At 40.0% G+C, this 22,539-nt stretch overlaps 1 protein-coding gene across 1 annotated transcript in view; it reads right to left on the reverse strand.

Moving 5' to 3' along the window:
• Positions 1–22,539, reverse strand: part of CLVS1 (clavesin 1) — a 154,549-nt gene that overhangs the window by 95,964 nt on the left and 36,046 nt on the right. Inside the window, exon 2 of the mRNA XM_055432554.2 lies at positions 4,568–4,742. Coding sequence (XP_055288529.1) covers positions 4,568–4,742 — 175 coding nt within the window. The remainder of the gene's footprint in view (positions 1–4,567; positions 4,743–22,539) is intronic.

The following is a 22,539-nucleotide window of genomic DNA, read 5'->3' on the forward strand; positions in this document are numbered from 1 at the left end:
GGGAGAGTTTAAATAAAAGTTGATATAAATATTATAAAGCCATTTTTAACAAAACAACAACAAAAATCCTACCATAAACCTTGAACTGGAATGAAGAGTTAATGAACTGATTAAGTATTCGATTGGGCAGACAAAAATAACATAAGCACAGAAGTGAGGGAGGAAAAAAAAGACTGGTTTCTAAATCTGATGAGTCAGAAGTAAGCTTCTGTAAACCTTTAACAACATCTGGGTCCTTAGGGAACCAAATATTTTGTAAATAGCCTATAACTCTTGCTTAGTAAAACACTTCGGCACAGTCAATTCTTTAAGTATCTGGGTTGGCTGAACATTGATATATGCTGTGTGTTGATTGTAATGGTTGGGCTGCAGTGATTTATAAGAAATGATTCCAAAAATTGATTTTGGAAACATTGCAAAACTCAAGAACAGGACTTCAGCTTGTTGCTCTTTCTGCCAGAATTTCCCTGCAGAATTGAGAATAATGCTCTGCTATATTAAAACGGTGGCATAAATATTACTTTGTTTGGTTAAAATTTAAACAGGTTGTAATGAATGAATACGATGGCTCTTTTAGACATTACTTACCACATTTAAGAGATGAAACAGCAGAATAACAGAAAATGACTTCCAGGCATTCTCAAAATTAGTATTTTAACTAAAGTTTTTTGAATTAATATTCATATATTGTGTAGCTGGGACAACTTAATATTCTAAACAATGACATATCCCGTTCTAAAAGGAGGAATATATACTATATATGTTATTAGAATTTCCTGACTGGCTGATCCAGAGCAACTTTTGATGTAGAAAATCTGATGATCCCTCAAAGAGTAGTCTTCTACATGATTATTGTTGTAACTCATTAATTTAGCCTATAAAATGCATAACCAAAGTTCTATGCACATGCCTTTTTCTTTGAATGATTGAGTGTAATTGCGCTTTTCTTCACTAAAACTTTGTTTTCTAGAGCAGTTTTACCTTCACAGCAAAATTGACTGCAAAGGACAGAGATTTCTCATATCCTCTGTTCCTACACATGTGTAGCCTCCCTCATTATCAGCAGTCCGCATCAGAGTTGTACGTTCATTACAACTGATGAACCTACGTTGACACATCATAATCACGCAAGGCCTATCATTTACATCGTGTCTCACTTTTGGTGCACATTTGGACAAGTGTATAATCCTAAGTATCAATCATTATGGTATCATACATCCTCTGTGTTGTGCCTGTTCATCCCTCCCCACCCCTGCCCACAATCATGTGATTTTATCCTTCATTTTGTTAATGTGGTGTATCACATTGATTAACTTGTGGATATTGAACTATCTTGCTTACCTGGAATAAATCCCAGTGATCATGATGGATTATCATTTAATGTATTGTTGAATTCAATTTGCTAATACTTTTTTGAGGATTTTTGCATCTATATTTATCAGGGATATTTACCTCTAATTTTCTTTCCCTCTTTTTCTTTTAATAGTGTCTTTGGACTCACTGGAAAAGAGTCTGATGCTGGGAGGGATTGGGGGTGGGAGGAAATGGGGACAGAGAATGAGATGGCTGGATGGAATCACTGACTCGATGGACATGAGTTTGAGTGAACTCCGGGAGTTGGTGATGGACAGGGAGGCCTGGCGTGCTGTGATTCATGGGGTCGCAAAGAGTCAGACACAACTGAGCAACTGAACTGAACTGAACTTGGTTTTGGTAATGCTGGCCTTGTAGAATGAGTTTGGAGGTGTTCCCTCTTCAGTTTTTTGGAATAGTTTGAGAAGGATAGGTATTAACTCTTCTTTAAATGTTTAGTAGAATTCCCCTGACTATCTACAAGACACTCAGACCTCTTTGGGCCTTTCTGAAGGTGTAGCCGTAAAAGGAACAATAGCAACCTCTCATCTCTCACTGACTTTTTCTTTCTCCAGTAAAGTTGATGCCTTCACCCATCCCAGAAGTGGTGTGGAATTTATCTTGAATTTTCATGGTTGGCACATAGAGGCCAGTATGGGCTCTTCCTTGTACAATAGCATGACTACAAAGGCATGAATTCTGCTTCCTACCAGTTCAGACATTATGAAATGCCAGAAGGAATTATTGGTTGCAGTGTGTATGGAAACAACTGCTGCAGTGAAAAAAGTTCCGTGGGAGAGCTGGAAGAGAGGTGACCATGGTATCTGAACGTCCACAGAGCCTGAGACAGGATGGCCTGGAGTGAGAAGTTGCCAGTGGCTGGCCAGAGATGGCCACCAAGTGTGGGGCAGGAGCCAAGCCAACACTATTAGGACAGGAAGCCCACATCCTGGTCAGAGCCACACCCAAGCTCAGCTTCTTCAGGGACCACTGACTTTCTTCTCTTGGAAAAATTGTACCTTTCCATCTCAGGTATTGAGGGTCTGGGCAAGTAGAATTTGCAGAAAAAGCTGCATCCCAATCCAGAGCCTGATTGACCCGATGCTCTCCCCCAGTCAAGGGAGTTTATGTTGCTCAGCGACAGAAGGGTCCAGGTCATTGCTCTGAGAGATGATGGGAGGAGGTACCAGTTCTCCACTCTGACCCTGTCCTTGTGCATCTCCCCTTCTCCCAGCAGAGGCTCTTCTTTAGCCAGAGCTATGGGACATTGTGGAATTCATCCCTGGTACATGACAAGAGAAGGCCCAGATGGACTTGTTTGCCCCACAAAAGGTCATCTAGTATTTCTTGTAAAATACCTTACAAATGTATGTACAGCTCTATGTTTTAAAACACACTCACATGCATTAACTCAGTAGGACCCACATCAGCCTAGAGAAGTTGGCAGGGGACATGTTACATAATCCACACCATTTCCAGAAAGAAAAATTGGAACATAGGGTTGGAAAAAGTACATTTTCTTCCTGATTTATGAAAAAAATCTTATAATTACATAGAACTGGAATCACAGCTATTTACACATGTAATGAATTGTCTCTTTTTAGAAAGATAAAAATGCATGAAGCTTGTACTACCACAGAAAATCCTGAAGATATGGCCAGTGTAATTATAGGGTATGAAATAAACCTTGCAGCTTACTTTAAAACTCCCTTTGATAAAAGCTTTAGAGAGAGAGAGATCAGATGTTCAGAGGCTTAGAAGAGAGGACGGTAGAGAAAAGGGGAGCTAAGAGAAAATGATTGGCAGTAAAGGACAGAAGTCTGTGATTGAGATTTTTAGGGCAAGGTAGGATACACTGTAATCTAGAAATGCAAAAGCAACTTTAAAAATGTGCCGCACTGGAAAAGACTCTGATGCTGGGAAAGGTTGGGGGCGGGAGGAGAAGGGGACTACAGAGAATGAGATGGCTGGATGGCATCACCGACACGATGGACATGAGTTTGAGTGAACTCCGGGAGTTGGGGATGGACAGGGAGGCCTGGTGTGCTGTGATTCATGGGGTCGCAGAGTCGGACAGGACTGAGCGACTGAACTGAACTGAACACACTGCATGATTTAGCTCCTCAGGACCACGTGGCATTCTTGGAACAGCATGTACTTGCCCCTGTTCTGAAACAGGAAACCCTTTCAACAAAATAAGATCCACTCAATAAACATAAATTCATCAGAAGCCCAACAAGTGCTACATAGTTGCGGAAGCCTAATGTGAATCAGCCACAGTTTAAGAAGCAGGTGCATCAATTACTCATTACACTGGAGTAGGATAGGGGATTGAAATGGATTTCCTGGTCTCGTATTTTGAAGAGCTTGAGTACTGGCTGGCTGATCTGAGAATCGACAGGTATTTGCTGTCGACATAGCTGCATGTAACTCAGTCTATTGGGAGGGGAGTCACTCCATTGAGTCAGTCTTCCTACAGAATGAAGAATGTGTAGGAGTTTCATCTGCGCTGGTTCTGAATCTCCCTGTCTGCCTTTTCTTTTGTATTGTAATGTGTCACCACAAAGTTAAGCAGCATTGCCCCTCTGATTTAGTTTTCACAGAATCACTGGTTCTTCAAGCAGAAGGGACCTCAGGGACTGACTCCCCTAACCTCTACCCAGCACAAAAGCCCCTTTCCCAAAGTCCTAATGACTGGTCGTACAAATGGGAAGTAGAGTTCTGCCTGCTTCCTTTATCTGCCCAGAGGTGATAGCCTTTAATACACACACCTCGGCATATAGCATTTGGGGAAGTAAGGACCCACCAGGCACATTTTCCTGTGCAAAGTTGCTCCCAGAAACCCTGAAAAGCTTCCATGCCACCACACTGTAAGAGCACTCTCATAAAACAGATGGTTTTTAGCTTTAATTTTTGTGAACTCTCAGATGGATTTGGCTAAACATCCCCAAGCTTTCTTCATAATTGCTACAGTAGGTAATTTGTACCTGTGGAAACCGTAATTTAGAGCTGTTAATGAAAATGGAGTCTAATTTAAAAACAACAACAAAACAACATCTAAACTGAGTCTGGGATAAAAATAGAGTACTCACAGGTGGATTTTATCAGTTTTCTTTTACCTTTCTCAAAGACAAGTATTACTTTAGTTGAAATAAGAAAAGAGCACACGGTCACATACAGTCTCGTAAGGTATTAGTACATTCTGTGAACTTACCTGCAACCCTTCGATGGCTAGTTTGAGGATTGAAGGTGTCAGTTTGGAGGCTTGTTTGAAGGAGAAATTACTCCAGTCTATAATTAAAATGAACCCATTTATCTGAAGCTCTGGATCTTCAATAAGGACTTCCAGTGACAGCAGAATGGCCCGGAGGATGTCTGTGAAGGAGTTCCTGCAGCCAAAGCAGAAAGAGGCAGAGCATGAATATCAACAGATGGTAGAACTCAGTGTGTAGAGCCCTGGCCAGCTCACTCGGCTCCTTGAGCCCAGCCTGCAGGGCAACACCAGTGTCCTCTACCCAAAGTGACTGGGCATACAGTGACCAAACATATATACAATGGAATACACTCAGCCACGAGAAGGAATGAAACTGGGTCATTTGTAGGGATGTGGATGGACCTAGAGCCTGTCATACACAGTGAAGTAAGTCAGAAAAAGAAAAACAAATATCATATATTAACGCATGAAAATGATGCATGAAACTGATGAGCCTATTTGCAGGGCAGGAATACGCAGCCATAGAGACTGTACTTGTGGACACATCCCAGGAAGGGGAGGGTGGGATGAACTGAGAGAGCAGCATTGACATATGTACACTACCATGTGTAAAACAGACAGCTGGTGGGAATCTGCTGTATAGCACAGGGAGCTCAGCTCAGTGCTCTGTGATGACTTAGAGGGGTGGGATGGGGTGGGTAAGAAGGAGGCTCCAGAGGGAAGGGATATATGTGTACGTATAGCTGATTCACTTTGTTGTACAACAGAAACTAACACAACATTGTAAAGAATTATTCTCCAATAATAAAACCTCAGATATGCAGATGACACCACCCTTATGGCAGAAAGTGAAGAGGAACTCAAAAGCCTCTTGATGAAAGTGAAAGAGGAGAGTGGAAAGGTTGGCTTGAAGCTCAACATTCAGAAAACAAAGATCATGGCATCTGGTCCCATCACTTCATGGAAATAGATGGTGAAACAGTGGAAACAGTGTCAGACTTTACTTTTGGGGGGCTCCAAAATCACTGTGGATGCTGATTGCAGCCATGAAATTAAAAGACACTTACTCCTTGGAAGGAAAGTTATGACCAACTTAGACAGCTTATTAAAAAGCAGAGACATTACTTTGCCAACCAAGGTCCATCTAGTCAAGGCTATGGTTTTTCCAGTGGTCATGTATGGATGTGAGAGTTGGACTGTGAAGAAAGCTGATGGCCAAAGAATTGATGCTTTTGAACTGTGGTGCTGGAGAAGACTCTTGAGAGTCCCTTGGGCAGCAAGGAGATCCAACCAGTCCATTCTAGAGGAGATCAATCCTGGGTGTTCATTGGAAGGATTGATGCTATAGCTGAGACTCCAATACTTTGGCCACCTTGTGTGACGAGCTGACTCACTGCAAAAGACTCTGATGCTGGGAGGGATTGGGGGCGGGAGGAGATGGGGACGACAGAGAATGAGACGGCTGGATGGCATCACCAACTCGATGGACATGAGTTTGAGTGAACTCCGGGAGTTGGTGATGGACAGGGAGGCCTGGCGTGCTGTGATTCATGGGGTCGCGGAGAGTCGGACATGACTGAGCGACTGAACTGAACTGAATAAAATTTTAAAAAGAAGGAGAAATAAAGTCTATTCACCACCACCATCCCCCCAGATAAATAAACTTCATAGGAACAATACACTGAGAATCACAGGGTGGAACCTGCCTTTGATCTGACTGCACCAGAAGTCCAAACTTTATGAGGTGTCTCTCTTTTGTGTTTCTACGAATCTCTATTCTCTGCTTCCAGTGCAACGCTGATTACATTTCATTGAAATATGTCTCTTACTTGTCTCTCCATCCTTGGCCATGATTGTAGTTGTGTCCCCAGAACCTACTTACTTAATGAATATTGCTGAGCAAAGGAGGTAAGACCTTCATCAGAGGCACTTGTTTTGATTAAACCTCTTATTCCTTTTGTATGTTGAAAATCTTGCTCAAAATGTAAAAAAAAAAAAAAAACCATGTGATTGATGCTATTTTGTAGGCTCAATTCATGGATAGAGAAAAATAAAGCTTGAAGAGTCATTTATTTTCATTGAAGGTTTGCAGTGTGATTCAGGAAGGAGTCTGCTTGGAGTACATTGGTAACTATGACAACAGGGAGACCTGACTACCAACTGGAGTTACAGTTCTCTAGCATTGTGTGTGTTCTTCCACATCATTTATTCTCAGTCACCAGTTGATTTTTGTTTTAAATAACTTCCAGATACAAAGAAATGATGGCATATTTTGCTAATTCTCCAAGAAAATTATTTGTGCTAAAAATTTAAGACTTTAAAGGATCTCTGAATTCAGTGGGTTTTAATTTTTTTGAAAAATATAAGCCTGGATGTTAAGTGATGGCAAAATCTATTCCTTCAGTCTATCATTAAAATCAGAAACTGTATCCTTTTGTGGGGCTTTGCACAAAAGTGGTAAAGAATCTACCTGCCAATGCAGGAGACACAGGAGACGTGGGTTCAATCAATCCCTGGGTTGAGAAGACCCTCTGGAATAGGAAACGGCACCCCACTCTAGGATTCTTGCTTGGAAATTTCCACAGACAGAGGCACCTAGTGGCTACAGTCCATGGGGCTGAAAAGAGTCTGACTCAACTGAGCGACTGAGCACATCCACTGTGAAATCAAGTGAAATGATCAGATTCCTGAACATTTCAATCTGATTCAAATTCTAATCAAATCTAATGACTACAGATTATTAAATTATTAGATTGTAGATTATTAAATCAGAAAATATGTAATCAAATATGGAATTAACAGATACAAACTACTATACATAAAATAGATTCACATCAAGGATCTTACTGTATAGCACAAAGAATTATACCCATTATCTTGTCATAATCTATAATGGAATATAATCTGCAAAAAAATCCCCAAACCATGTCACTATGTTGTACAACTGAAATTAACATAATATTGTAAATCATCTATACTTAAATAAAACAAAAACAAACAAAAACCTAGCAAACCAGTAAAAATTTACTGAATGGCTATTATAAGCTCAGAGCTCTGCTTAATACTTGAAGTTACGAAATAGTATGTTATATTTCTACTTTCAAAGATCCCTTAATTGGGGTGGGGTAACAGATTAGAAACATGAGTTTAAAGACATCAATAAAATTTGAGCAATCAGGAATTTATAGAGGAATGAAAGCTTGGGATAAGCCCTGAAGGGTAAATAGGATTTTGGATAAGAGGGAAAAGGAACAAGCATTTCAGGAAATGAGAGTGACATGTGAAAAATACAGGTAGCAGCCCATTTTGTTTCTGTACAGTTCTTACTAAAAGTGTCTCCCTTACATCAAGCAAAACTTTTCCCCCCCCAAATCTGACCACTGAGTGTTCTGCTACAAAAAACAACCCCTCAGGTCTTTCTGTTGTTGTTGTTTAGTCATTAAGTCGTGTCCAACTCTTTGTGACCCTATGGACTGTAGCCCACCAGACTCCTCTGTCCATGAGATTTCCCAGGCAGGAATACTGGAGTGGGTTGCCATTTCCCCCTCCAGAGGATCTTTCCAACTCAGGGCTTGAACCCGAGTCTCCTGCATTGGCAGGCAGCTTCTTTACCACTGAGCTACCTGGGAAGCCCCAGGTCCTCCTATACTACACACTAAATCATCTAAACATGGTGGTTGTAAGGTGCCATATAATCTCTGGATTGAAAAAAATTAATAACTTTAACCATTTCTCATAGGAATTGGTATTTGATGCTGTTCTCATCATTATTGTTTTCTTTTAGATATAGTCTCTTCTAAATTTTAGAGATGTCAAATTCCTATTAATGGAGGGTAAGTTTTCATTGGCTTTGATTTTTTTTTTTTGCGTTCGTATCATATATGATCTAAAGACCCAAGTCTTTAGAGATACTGCCTTGTATTGGAAAGAAACATTGATTTAAGTGGAACATAGACCAAAGGTTGTGTGTTTAGGCAGTTCCAAAGGAAAATGTGGAGATGCCCAGTGGCAAACTGCAGATGACCATAAGGGAATTTGAGAGTCTGATCCTGGATTAGCTTTCTTAGAAAGAATACACGCATGGAGAGAATGAGGAAATTTAGAAAAGCTAAGCCTTTTGTGAAGCTTACATGCAGTACTGAGGTTGAAGGAAAAGGGTTAAGGAAAAAAAATATGAGCGGATCACAATAGTAATGTGCTTTTTAAAAGGGGGGGAGAGGATAGTGTTTCAGGAAGTAAGGATATAATAGATTGCATTACTGATTCCAATTCTTCACTTATCTGAGCATCCACCCACTAGCTTGTGGTTGACCTCACTGACAATAAAGTGTATTTCTTGTCCTTTGGCCATGTGACTTGCTTTAACTGATTGTATGTGACAGAAATGACACTGTACCAATTCCAGGCCTAGCTCTTAAAGACCTCAGATGCTACTTGTTCTCTTGCTTTCTGCCATTGCTGTGGAAAAAAAGATGCCACAGCTAGATTCCTAGACTGACAAGAGGGATGACTGCCTAGTCACCTAGCACATCTTCAAAAGAAGCAGAGCCACCCAGCTGACCTCAGCCTAGATAAACTCTAGCTGCCCCCCAGATGTGTGAGTAGCAATAAATGATTGCTTTTTTAAGCCATTAAGTTTGAGAATGGTTTGTTACAAATTAATAGCTACTCAGTATCAGACAGTAGTTAACCAAGTCAAATGTAGCAGAAATATGAAGGAGAATTACTATATTTGACAACAATTAGATATATGGAGAGTTTTTTAAGACAGCCCTTCTCATTGAATAGTGAAAATAAATATTATTGATTATGAAATTTTTTAGCCAATCACTTAAGTGCTATCTCATTTTCAGTTCAGTTCAGTTCAGTCACTCAGTCATGTCTGACTCTCTGTGATCCCATGGACTGTAGCACGCCAGGCCGTCCTGTCCATCACCAACTCCTAGAGTTGGTGATGCCATCCAATCATCTCATGCTCTGTCATCCCCTTCTCCTCCTCCCTTAAATCTTTCCCAACATCAAGGTCTTTTCAAATGAGCCAGTTCTTCACATCAGGTGGACAAAGTATTGGAGTTTCAGCTTCAGCATCAGTCCTTCCAATGAATATTCAAGACTGATTTCCTTTAGGATGGACTGGTTGGATCTCCTTGCTGCCCAAGGGACTCTCAAGAGTCTTCTCCAGCACCACAGTTCAAAAGCATCAATTCTTCGGCCATCAGCTTTCTTCACAGTCCAACTCTCACATCCATACATGACCACTGAAAAAACCATAGCCTTGACTAGACGGACCTTGGTTGGCAAAGTAATGTCTCTGCTTTTTAATAAGCTGTCTAAGTTGGTCATAACTTTCCTTCCAAGGAGTAAGTGTCTTTTAATTTCATGGCTGCAGTCACCATCTGCAGTGATTTTGGAGTCTCCCCAAAATAAAGTCTGTCACTGTTTCCACTGTTTCACCATCTATTTGCCATGAAGTGATGGGACCAGATGCCATGATCTTAGTTTTCTCATTTTACTCCTCTGTAAATGAGAGCTAGCACCACTTCCATTACATATCCACTTGTGTTCATTCCCAAGTAAAAACACTGAATCCTGGAAACCTGAAAACTATTTTATACATTTTCAAGACCAGAACCTTATTGATAGACAGACATTTATAATGAATGAAGTATTATTATACTTACAGGGTGATCCCAGGAGAGAAGTAAAATAATTTTGGAATTCACTGTAGTTTCCAAATGTTTGAATACTTCATTTTTCTAAAGGAACTGGGTGGGCAGCAAAAAGTTGAATGTGTCTCAGCTCATGAGGCTTTATCCCTGTTGAGGGGTGTGACCCCCCCTTATCTTCATTGATCATTAGCTTGAATTCCTTACTTCTTTGCTTCCTCATACAGATTTCCTCATTGTTTCTCTGTTTCTTATCCATCTTATTCTCTTTGAGTTGTGAAATCCTCTCAGCTTTTTGTAATTTAAAATGCCAAGTACTTTATATAGTTACTCCACCCTCAAGGGGGTGGAACATAGCGGCTCATTCCTGAAGTGTGGGCTGAGCATGGTGACTTTTTTTTCAAAGAGTACAGCGTGGAAAGGGAGGGAGAAAGAGTGACTTTACAGGAGAACCCAAATAAACACTTTCTAAGCCAGGTGGCTGGTATCAACAACAACAGAGATGAATCATATTGGTTACCCTTGATATTGTGATGAAAACCACATTTTACCTCTGTGATCTTACTCCCCTGCCCCAGATTAATTAAGAAGAATGTGCATGCTCAGTCGGGCAGTCATGTCTGACTCTTTCTGACCCGTGGACTGTAGTCCTCCAGGCTGCTCTGTCCATGGGATTTTTCAGGCAGGAAGACTGGAGTGGGTTGTCATTTCCTCCTCCTAGGGATCTTCCTGACCCAGGGACTGAACCTGTGTCTCCTGCGTCTCCTACATTGCAGTTGGATTCTTTACCCACTGAACCATCAGTGAAGCCCAAGTTAAGCATGAAGATGAGAGATTGTTTCTTTAGACCAGTCGTGACAGGCTTATCCATCTCAGGATATAAACACAAGAATGCAAAATGTTCATATCCACCATTAAAAATGACACTGAATCTAAAGTTCTCGAATTCCAATGTGCCAGGGTTCTTCCTTATTAGTGTTTTTGTGGTACACAACTGTATAAATGTTCTATGTGTGTGTGTGCATGTGTGTATGTATGTGTGTCTGGGTGTGCACACAATGAATTCATCTTTAGAGGTGCCTCCATTGAAGATTTTTTAAATGGAAAGATGGCTTGAATAAATAAAACCAATATTTTATTACATTTGGTCCAAGTGCTTCTAAATCCTCCCAAGAATTGAAGAGAATGAAATTAACATCAGATGCATCTATCTGCTCACTTAAATAGCTAATGGAATTTCTTATCACTCAGTGTTTTGTTTTAAAAGTTTTGAAGTACCTAGAACTGTATAAGGAGTCAGGAAGGCATTTATTCAAAGGTATGACAAAATTTTACTTTATGGCAGATGTAAAAGATAAAAGGATATTATTTTTATATTTCAGATAGAGATGGAAACTAAAAGAAGACATTAAAAAATACATATATGGGAAGCAATGAAGCATAGTCATTAGAAGCATAAGGTTTGGAGTTAGCAGACTTTGATTCAAATCTTGTCTATTCTGTATAAACTTAGCAAGTGATTTTGTCTCTCTGAGTTTAGTTTTCTCATCTATAAAAAGAGCTTGATAGCACCTCCCTCCCTGGTAATGAAAACTTGAGATAATGTACACAAAGCCATGGCAGAGCAACTGACTCATTCTAGTCCATAGAATGAGCTGATGATGGTCATGTTGGCATTCATTATTATGTATATGAATATGATATCAAGTGGAAAGTGATAGGAATTTCAGAGTGCTTGGGCGTTATAACAAGAGATCACCTGTGGCTGGGACGTTTGGGAACATTTTCCATTGGATGGAGGGAAAGGTTTGGACTCTGGACATAGAAGGGAAAGGGCAGAAGGAGCCACATGAACAATAAGTTCTGGGAGTGTAGAGCCTATTATCTTGGGGGCAACAGCAAGTTTGGAATATAGAAATACGGTTAGAGTTGTGATCCATCTTCTTTCTGCTTGCTAGGAGAGCTACTGGCTGTTTATGCAGAGGTTGTAAGTTTGTGCTTTAGGAAGATTTGAACTGGTAACAGGGATTATGTGGTTTGGAGCTAGGAGACTAGAGACAGAGTCCAATTAAAAGGAGCCATTTGCAGCATAGTAAGTGAGAGTGGAATGGAAATTATGGAGAAATGAGAAGAGCCATGAAATTAGAACATGCTTGCTCCTTGGAAGAAAAGCTATGACCAACCTAGACAGTGTATTAGAAAACAGAGACATTACTTGCCAACAAAGGTCCATCTAGTCAAAGCTATGGTTTTTCCAGTAGTTATATATGGATGTGAGAGTTGGACTGTAAAGAAAGCTGAGCGCTGAAGAATTGATGTTTTCAAACTTTTTGGTGTTAAAGAAGACTCTTGAGAGTCCCTTGGACTGCAAGGAAATCCAACCAGTCCATCCTAAAGGAAATCAGTCCTGAATATTCATTGGAAGGACTGATGCTGAAGCTAATGCTCCATCACTTTGGCCACCTGATGCAAAGAAGTGACCATTGGAAAAGACCCTGATGCTGGGAAAGATTGAAGGCAGGAGGAGAGGGGGATGACAGAGGATGCGATGGTTGGATGGCATCACCGACTTGATGGACATGAGTTTGAGCAAGCTCCGGGAGTTGGTGATGGACAGGGAGGCCTAGCGTGCTGCAGTCAGTGGGGTCACAAAGAGTCAGATGCAACTGAGCAACAGAACTGAGCTGAACTGATGAGGGACAGTATCCAGAATTTAGTTACAGATTAGATGTAGCAGTAGAGAGAGGAAAGACACTTACACCATTACAGGCAAAAGGAACTCTGTTGGGTAGGAAGTGAGTCAGAGGTGCTGGAGTTGTTTCTAGTTCTTACACAGAATCAGCACCCAAGAAAGCAACACACAATATTAGTATTAATATGACTTGACCTTGGGGCTGTCAGAGGGGTGCCTAGAAGTGCATGGTTGTATGGGGTCTGAATTCCTGCCACATGAGTGATGAAATATCACCCGAAGTAGAATCATGTCTGCAGGAAGGAACATTTCCTGTTCTCTTCAAAAGAGAAGAGGACAGCCTATGAGCTCCATCAGGGCTGGAAGTGTGCACTATTTATTTTTGAACCCCTGTAAATCACTGGTACCTACATATAGTAGATGTTCAGTAAATAATTCTTAGTAAAAGAATGAAGGCAAACGTTAAACCAACCTATTCTCTCTCTCTCTCTGCTCAGTCACATCCGACTCTTTGAGACCCCACAGACTAGCCTGCTGGGCTCCTCTGTCCATGGGATTTTCCAGACAAGAATACTGGAGTGGGTTGCCATTTCATTCTCTAGGGGAACTGCTTGACCTAGGGATTGAACCCTGGTTTCCTGTGTCTCCTGCATTGCAGGAGGAGTCTTTTCTTTTTTTTTAAATTAATTTTAATTGGAGGCTAATTACTTTACAATATTGTATTGGTTTTGCCATACATTGACATGAATCCACCCCGGGTGGACATGTGTTCCCCATCTTGAACCCCCCTCCCACCTCCTTCCCCATATCATCCCTCTGGGTCATCCCAGCAGGAGGATTCTTTACCTGCTGAGCCATTGGGGAATCCCTCAATCAAGCCATTGGAAACTGTAACATGCTGGAAATAGTCAAAACCCACTCTGGGAGCACCAGTGGGTAAATTTTCTTCCTCTGCAATGCCTCTCATGCTCATTATTAGAGGCAGCGATGTCACATGTATGTCCCTAAGTCCTTTTTCCATCATGGCTCATATTTATAAAATAATATGTTAGTAAGTACTGTGGGGTACAAGAATGGGAGGGGCCTCCTGTGTGGTCCATTGGTTAAGAATCTGCCTTGCAATGCAGGGGACACTGGTTCAATCCCTGGTCTGGGAAGATTCCACATGCAGTGGGACAGCTAAGCCCGAGCACCACAACTGCTGAAGCCTGTGTACCCTAGAGCCTGTTTTGTACAAGAGAAACCACTGCGATGGGAAGCTCTCACACCACCAATAGAGAGTATCCCCTGCTCACTGCAACCACAGAAAACCCCCGTGTGGCAGCAAAGATCCAGCTCAGCCAAAAAGAAGTAATTAAAATTATTTTTAAAAAAGATGTACGATTTTACTTTGCGACAGAAACCATTACATTTAAAAATTCATTACAGCAAGGTGAGTTAGACACATGATGGATGCAGCTTTAATTCTGCCATATATTATTACAGTTAAAATGTAAATGATGAAAAATATTTTGTGCTTATCAGCATTTATGTGGAAATGTGTTTTACAGTGATATATGTTATATTTCTATTATTGTGATAAAAAAAAAGCAATACAAAAAGACGAAGTGTTTATTAAAACATGAAAAAAAAAAAGAAATAAATGGTTTTGCAGCACTGAAGAGATTATAGAAAGTAAATAAGCTAGATCAGACCTGTTTTATGTAGTAATTTTATAGTTTATTTTAATTATTTCAGTTGTAAAATATTGTTATACTGTTAATTAGTTCTGATTGTTCATATTAAACTATTGTAATGCAAAAAAATAAATAAATAAATAAAATTTAAAAAAAATTAAAAAAAATAAAAATACTATAACTTTAAAAAAAATAAATAAATAAAAATAAAAAAGAGTGGGCACCCTTGTCTTGTTCCTGACTTTACACGAAATGCTTTCAGTTTTTCACCATTGAGGATAATGTTTGCTGTGGGTTTGTCATATATAGCTTTTTTTATGTTGAGATATGTCCCTTCTATTCCCACTTTCTGGAGGGTTTTTATCATAAATGGATGTTGTATTTTGTCAAAGGCTTTCTCTGCATCTATTGAGATAATCATATGATTTTTATTTTTCAGTTTGTTAATGTGGTGTATTACGTTGATTGATTTGCGGATATTGAAGAATCCTTGCATTCCTGGGATAAAGCCCACTTGGTCATAATGTATGATCTTCTTAATGTGTTGTTGGATTCTGATTGCAAGAATTTTGTTAAGGATTTTTGCATCTATGTTCATCAGTGATATTGGCCTGTAGTTCTCTTTTTTTGTGGGATCTTTACCAGGTTTTGGGATTAGGGTGATGGTGGCCTCATAGAATGAGTTTGGGAGTTTCCCTTCCTCAGTAATTTTCTGGAAGAGTTTGAGTAGAATAGGTGTTAGCTCTTCTCTAAATTTTTGGTAGAATTCGGCTGTGAAGCCGTCTGGCCCTGGGCTTTTGTTTGCTGGAAGATTTCTGATTACTTCCTCTAGTTCCGGGCTTGTGATGGGTCTGTTCAGATTTTCTATTTCTTCCTGGTTCAGTTTTGGCAAGGTGTACTTTTCTAGGAATTTGTCCATTTTTTCCAAGTTATTCATTTTATTGCCATATAATTGCTGATAGTATTCTCTAATAATCCTTTGTATTTCTGTGTTGTCAGTTGTGATCTCTCCATTTTCATTTCTAATTTTATTGATTTGGTTCTTCTCCCTTTGTTTCTTGATGAATCTGGCTAGTGGTTTGTCAATTTTATTTACCCTCTCAAAGAACCAGCTTTTGTCTTTGTTGATTTTTGCTATGGTCTCTTTTGTTTCTTTTGCATTTATCTCTGCCCTAATTTTTACGATTTCTTTCCTTCTACTGACCCTGGGATTCTTCATTTCTTCCTTTTCTAGTTGCTTTAGATGTAGAGTTAGGTTATTTAGTTGACGTTTTTCTTGTTTCTTGAGGTGTGCCTGTATTGCTATGAACTTCCCCCTTAGCACTGCTTTTACAGTGTCCCAGAGGTTTTGGGTTGTTGTGTTTTCATTTTTATTCATTTCTATGCATATTTTTGATGTCTCTTTTGATTTCTTCTATGATTTGTTCATTATTCAGCAGCGTGTTGTTCAGCCTCCATATGTTGGCATTTTTAATAGTTTTTCTCCCATAATTGAGATCTAATCTTACTGCATTGTGGTCAGAAAAGATGCTTGGAATGATTTCAATTTTTTTGAATTTACCAAGGCTAGATTTATGACCCAGGATGTGATCTATCCTGGAAAAGGTTCCGTGTGCACTTGAGAAAAAGGTGAAATTCATTGTTTTGGGGTGAAATGTCCTATAGAGATCTATCAGGTCTAACTGGTCTATTGTATAATTTAAAGTTTGTATTTCCTTGTTAATTTTCTGTTTAGTTGATCTATCCATAGATGTGAGTGGGGTATTAAAGTCTCCCACTAATTCCAGAAAAATAAATGACCCAATCAAAAAATGGGCCAAAGAACTAAACAGACATTTCTCCAAAGAAGACATAAAGATGGCTAACAAACACATGAAAAAATGCTCAACATCCCTCATAATCAGAGAAATGCAAATCAAAACCACAATGAGATACCATTTCACACCAGTCAGAATGGCTGCTATCCAAAAGTCTACATGCAATAAATGCTGGAGAGGGTGTGGAGAGAAGGGAACCCTCTTACACTGTTGGTGGGAATGCAAACTAGTACAGCCACTATGGAGAACAGTGTGGAGATTCCTCAAAAAACTGGAAATAGAACTGCCATATGATCCAGCAATCGCACTCCTAGGCATACACACCGAGGAAACCAGAATTGAAAGAGACACATGTACTCCAATGTTCATTGCAGCACTGTTTATAATAGCCAGGACATGGAAGCAACCTAGATGTCCATCTGTAGACGAATGGATAAGAAAGCTTTGGTACATATACACAATGGAGTATTTTTCAGCCATCAAAAAGAATGCATTTGAATTAGTTCTAATGAGGTGGATGAAATTGGAGCCTATTATACAGAGTGAAGTAAGCCAGAAAGAAAAACATCAATACAGTATACTAACGCATATATATGGAATTTACAAAGATGGTAACCTTAACCCTGTATACAAGACTGCAAAAGAGACATAGGTATATAGAACAGTCTTTGGGACTCTGTGGGAGAGGGTGAAGGTGGGATGATTAGGGAGAACGGCATTGTAGCATGTATATTATCATATGTGAAATGAATCACCAGTCCAGGTTCGACGCATAATACAGGGTGCTTGGGGCTGGTGCACAGGGATGACCTGGAGGGAGGATATGGGAAGAGGGAGGTGGGAGGGGGGTTCAAGAAAGAGAACACATGTACACCTGGGGCGGATTCGTGTCAATGTATGGCAAAACCAACCAATATATTAATGTAAGGTAATTTGCCTCCAATAAAATAAATTAAAAATAAAAGAATGGGAAAGGAAACTAAGCCTTAAGATTAAGTTTGGTTTAAGAGAGGGCCATGGCTGCATTCACCTAGTGTGGGCAATAAGTGAATTACAGTCTAGAACAGTTAATAATAAATGCTAGATGGATGCTTACAGATAGGAAGTCTGGTATACCACAAGATTCTTAGTCCATTGGGAAAGAATTGATCCCCAAATACCACTTTAAGCCTGAAATGCAAGCAAGGAAGATGTTTATTTCATTAGCTCTCTAGATGGGGATTGGGCCGGCATCCATAGGGAGCGGCAGCCACAGAAGGAAGAAACCACCCTGATGGATGTAAGCTATGCGCGTTCCATCTATTACTAAATGACTATGAAAAATTAATTTCATGCTTGTCTATTCTGGTAACTCCTTTGGCTGAGGAGCTTCAGAAAAGTAAAAGCTAGGAAGAGTCTCCAAAATGCAAAAGAGCACTTAATACTAGACATGGAGCTTTGTTCCTATCAGCCCCACTGCAAGGTCTTCTCTGATGTGGGTGGATGGCTGTGAATGGATACATTTCTCTTACAATGGAGTTCAGTTGACATTTATAGATCTTGCACAGAGTTCATGGTGATATACTAGCCACTCCTTGAAATGGAATATTCTTTCCTCTGTCTGGCTCTTAGAGCCATAACATCACTTTCAAGATAAGACATTGGACAATAAGGTGAGGAAGCATTTTAGGAAAATATGCATCCCATGGTACTACATTGCTTTGAATGATTTTGCCCTCCTGAGGTCCTTCCTTCTGGGTGATATGCTGCAATCACTCTTGCAATCAAGAGATTCCTTTTCGAAATCATGAACTCTGATAACAGTGTGTAAGACAGTTCAAATTAAACAGTGCATTACCAAAACAACTCTATAGATGTTATGTTTCATGGAAGGCACACCTGTGATTGAGTTGAAATGTATGTATACAAAATCTCATAATTTTAATTAATTCATAAAATTTCCCATCTCTAACAAAAACTCCAAACCTCTCTACTTAATAGAGAGATCAATATATCCTGGCAGGAAAGCAAGAGAAGTCCCAAGGCTTAAAACCAAGAGAAGTCCAAAGACTCTAAAATTAGTTGTCTATAACTGGGAGTCTCAGCCCTGAAAAATATGGGTAATTTACATCAGAAGCTTTATTAGAAACTGATTAAATTTAGAGAGGCTGTAATCGCATTGAAGTTTTCAAAGTTGGTTTATTCTTTCCCCCTTTTGAAAATTCGAGCCTTCTTAATCATAAGCTTTTGAAACAACAGCAAAGCAATCAAGTACGTGAAAGATTAAAAGGAGAGAGCCACAGGAAATCATTATATAATGGAAAGGAAAGGCTTATTATCATAGATGTTGTATTCAGGATAGCTTTACAATCTACTCTGACAGAAATACCACTTGTTGGCTGATTTCCAGATAGATATCTCTCTATCTGGCTATCACACTTCCACTTTCCAACCTTCTGAAGACACCTCAAGGTCATTGGATTCTCAGAGAGAGAGAGATAAGGTTCCCATGACCATCACAGCTCTCAGCCTTAGGAAGACCCTTACCACTACTAACATCATCTCTGAATTTTGGCTCCAGTAAGGCAAATTTCCTAGGAAGAATTTTTGATCTTGATCAACTCCTGTAATGTGATGGCTCACAAATTGCAGTAACGACAAGCAGTTTGGTCATCCTTCTGAAACTAGGATAAACATATTTTGTGTCCAGAGGGGACAAGCCTTATGCAGACCCCACCCGCTAGTCTTCCAGAACTGAACACATGCTTCACTTCAGCAGAAAAATCCCCTTTTGAAAAGGTTTCAGAAGATCGATAGGACCTGAGTGTTTGCCTATGATATTTACTTGGCAGGACCAGACATATCAGAATAGAGTTGTGGGGATTCCTAGAGTTCTCCTAGAAGAGGGCCCCCCTGCACACTCCCTGGGCCCCACCCCAGTCCAATTCATGTGGGTTATGGAACCACCATAGGAGCTTCCCTGGTTCAAATGGTAAAGAAGCTGCTCAAATGGCAAAGAAGCTGCCTGTAATGCAGGAGATGTGGGGTTCGATGGGCTGGGAAGATTGTCTGGAGAAGGAAATGGCAACCCACTCCAGTATTCTTGCCTGGGAAATCCCATGGACAGAGTAGCTGCCAGGCTGCAGTTCATGGGGTCACAAAGAGTTGGACATGACTTAGTGACTAAACACATACACAATGGAGGTGAAAGAGTGGCAAACCTTCTCCCTGAACTCTCTTCACAAACCAGTGGCTCACTCACTAAGCCCAGTGAAAATGCAGGCTCTTATTTTCATCCTGCTGATTTCTGGGAATCAGAAGCAAAACAAAAGATAATTTTTGAAATGTTCAGAGGCTCTACATATTAATAGTTCATTGAACAGCATTAAAACCAACACAGGGCCTGGTTGACTTTTCCTGGCTGAGGGACAGTGTGCTTGGAGGGTTAATTTTACTCTGTAAGGGAACTTTACTCATGGAAGCCCTGACACTTCTCTAGGGAATTATTTTATGGAGGTGGTTAAAGACAACATTGGTTTCTTTTACTTAATTACATCACAGATTATCACTTGGCAATTCTCTAAGCAATTAGAGCCGGTGGTTATTATTTATTGCTGCCACTTAACAGTAGCTACACTGCAGGAGATACTGTAAAACATCGACATACATTTATCTTCAATGTAAGTCCAAAATATCCTGCTCTGAATAGCAGAAAAAAAAATTGGAAAATGCAATGCATATGTATGCAGACACATAATTTCTGTATTTAAAATACTCACACAAAGAGAAAGTACATTTTAGGACTTGGGATTTTGCTGTAGGAGGATTTCATTGCCTATCTTTATCTTAACAAAATACCAGAGATTATAAGGGACTGCTTAGAAATATCAGCAGTTTAATTTCCAGAGTAAAGCATTTAAATGCCCAGGCTCTGAAAAGTTTTATCTCAACATTTCCCTCTTGCTTTGATCCTTGTCTTCTACAAATTAATGAGTTATTACCCATTCCTCTTCTATTAGTCAAAGCACAAGGAGGATATTTCTAGTTCTGGCTCATAAGAACATTCCCAGAGGAAAGAACTGGAAGTTTCTGTCTCCCAATCTGGGGTGGTATTTGCCCACCAGGGCTTCCTTGGTGGCTTCCTCAGGAGACTTGTGTTCGATCCCTGGGTGGGGAAGATCCCCTGAAAGAGCATGGCAACCCACTCCAATATTATTGCCTGGGAAATTCCATGGACAGAGGAGGGTGGTGGGCTACAGTCCATGGGGTACAAAGAGTCAGACATGGCTGAAGAGACCTAGCACATCACAGCATACTTTACGGGAGTGTATAGAGGACAGCAGTCCAGTATCTTTATTTCAAGCCCAGGATGTCCAGAAGCAAGCCTAAAAGCAGCAGTGATGTAGCTGGTACTACTGTTCTTCTCAAGGCACTGCAATGTGTAAGACTAAAAATATTTACTTTTTCTTTGTTTTTTGCATATCATTTGTGTGAAAAGTGTTATAAACCAATTGCGGTACAGTACTATATAGCTGGTTGTGTTAGTTTGGGACTTAGGCTAACTTTGTTGGACTTACAAACAAATTGGACTTAACAAATGCACTCTCAGAACAGAACTCGTTTGTAGTTAGAGGATTTACTGTATTGACCTTGACCAAACCACTTCTTGCTGGAACAGATGAGGACAAGCATTCATTCCCTACCAACCCCTTCATGCAGCCTAAACTTTCTAGAAATTTCATCTGCCCACTGTGGCAGCCCACCAGGCAAGCAGTGCTCCACTTCCATTTGGCTGCACAGGCAGACAGACGTGAGAGAGAAAGCCTTCACAAAACATTACAGATGCCCCATAGCTTTGCTACCGTCTCTGCCACAAGAACCAGGAATCACAGTTAACTAAAGTCTTCCACTCAGCTTCGTCTCCCCTACTCAGCATGGTAATTGCTTTGTTCACTTTTGCTTTTCTTTGATTTCAAGGTATATAAACAAAAACAATAAGAGGGGGATAAAGAAAAATATGCATTTTCTAAGCTGTCTGAGGATTGACGATTGTTTGAATGTGTGTGTACTTCGAACAAGACGGCTGATTACACCATTAGCTTATCTTCAGAGTAATAAAAACTACCATTCAGGAACCAAAAGTCTACTAATGGCTTATTGAAGTCGTTCACTCCTGCAATGCATTAGCATCATACTTTACCATAAGGAGAAAAGCGTGTTCCAATACAACATCAGACAATGCCACTACACAGGCTTGCAGGAGACATAGCTCACTTGGGAAATAGAAGTGAAGAAAACGTATTAAGTGAGGGATGCTAAATGAAGCATGGCCTCCTGATTTCTCTTCCATGGTCAGAAACCCTACAGAGAAGGAGGAGTAGGAGAAGCCACAGTTTAATGATTTTTGTTCATTTACTACCCCACAGACTTATTGGTCTATATAGCAGAAAAAGTTAAACCCTTCTTAAAACATTTCTTGCCTGGCAAAAAGACCAGGTGCCTCAATGATGCAGTTCAGAGATTATTTCCATGCGGCTTAAAAGATCCAGGCAGTGTCATACACACCTGTGTTGTGTTTGAAACTTGCTAAAAGGCCAGAAGTGTTTGATTTAACCTCACCAACTGGTGATTCATCCATTGTGAAAGTTTAACTTATGGAGGCTAATTCTTTGTTTTTTTAAAGAAATATTATAGAAAAACCTGTTTATTTTTCACTTGTATTCTAGGGGAAAATATTTTGCATATATCTGAGGCCTATCTTAATATTTCACATTTTTACACCTAAGTTTATTTTTTTAAGTATTTTTTAAAGTCTTTATTGAATTTGTTACAATATTGCTTCTGTTTTATGTTTTCGTTTTTTGGCCTCAAGTCATGTGTGATCTCAGCTCACCCACCAGGGATTGAACCTGCACCCCCAGAATTGGAAGGCGAAGTCTTACCACTGGATTTACAGAGAAGTCCCAGCTCTTGCTTTTAGAAGTGGATGTCCCCCACATGCTCTGTGATCTTTCTGAGTGAGCTTCGTTCTGTCAGAGCATCTAGTTTGGGGCACTCATGTGAAGTGTCTTGAGCAGTGCAATGTCAGTCTAGTCTTTGCTTTGAGAATAAAAATTGAAATGCAAGTGAGATTTTATCATAA

This window comes from Moschus berezovskii, chromosome 16 (assembly GCF_049115385.1).
Source record: "Moschus berezovskii isolate FMDL1 chromosome 16, NW_MosBer_1.0, whole genome shotgun sequence".
Lineage (NCBI taxonomy): Eukaryota > Metazoa > Chordata > Mammalia > Artiodactyla > Moschidae > Moschus > Moschus berezovskii.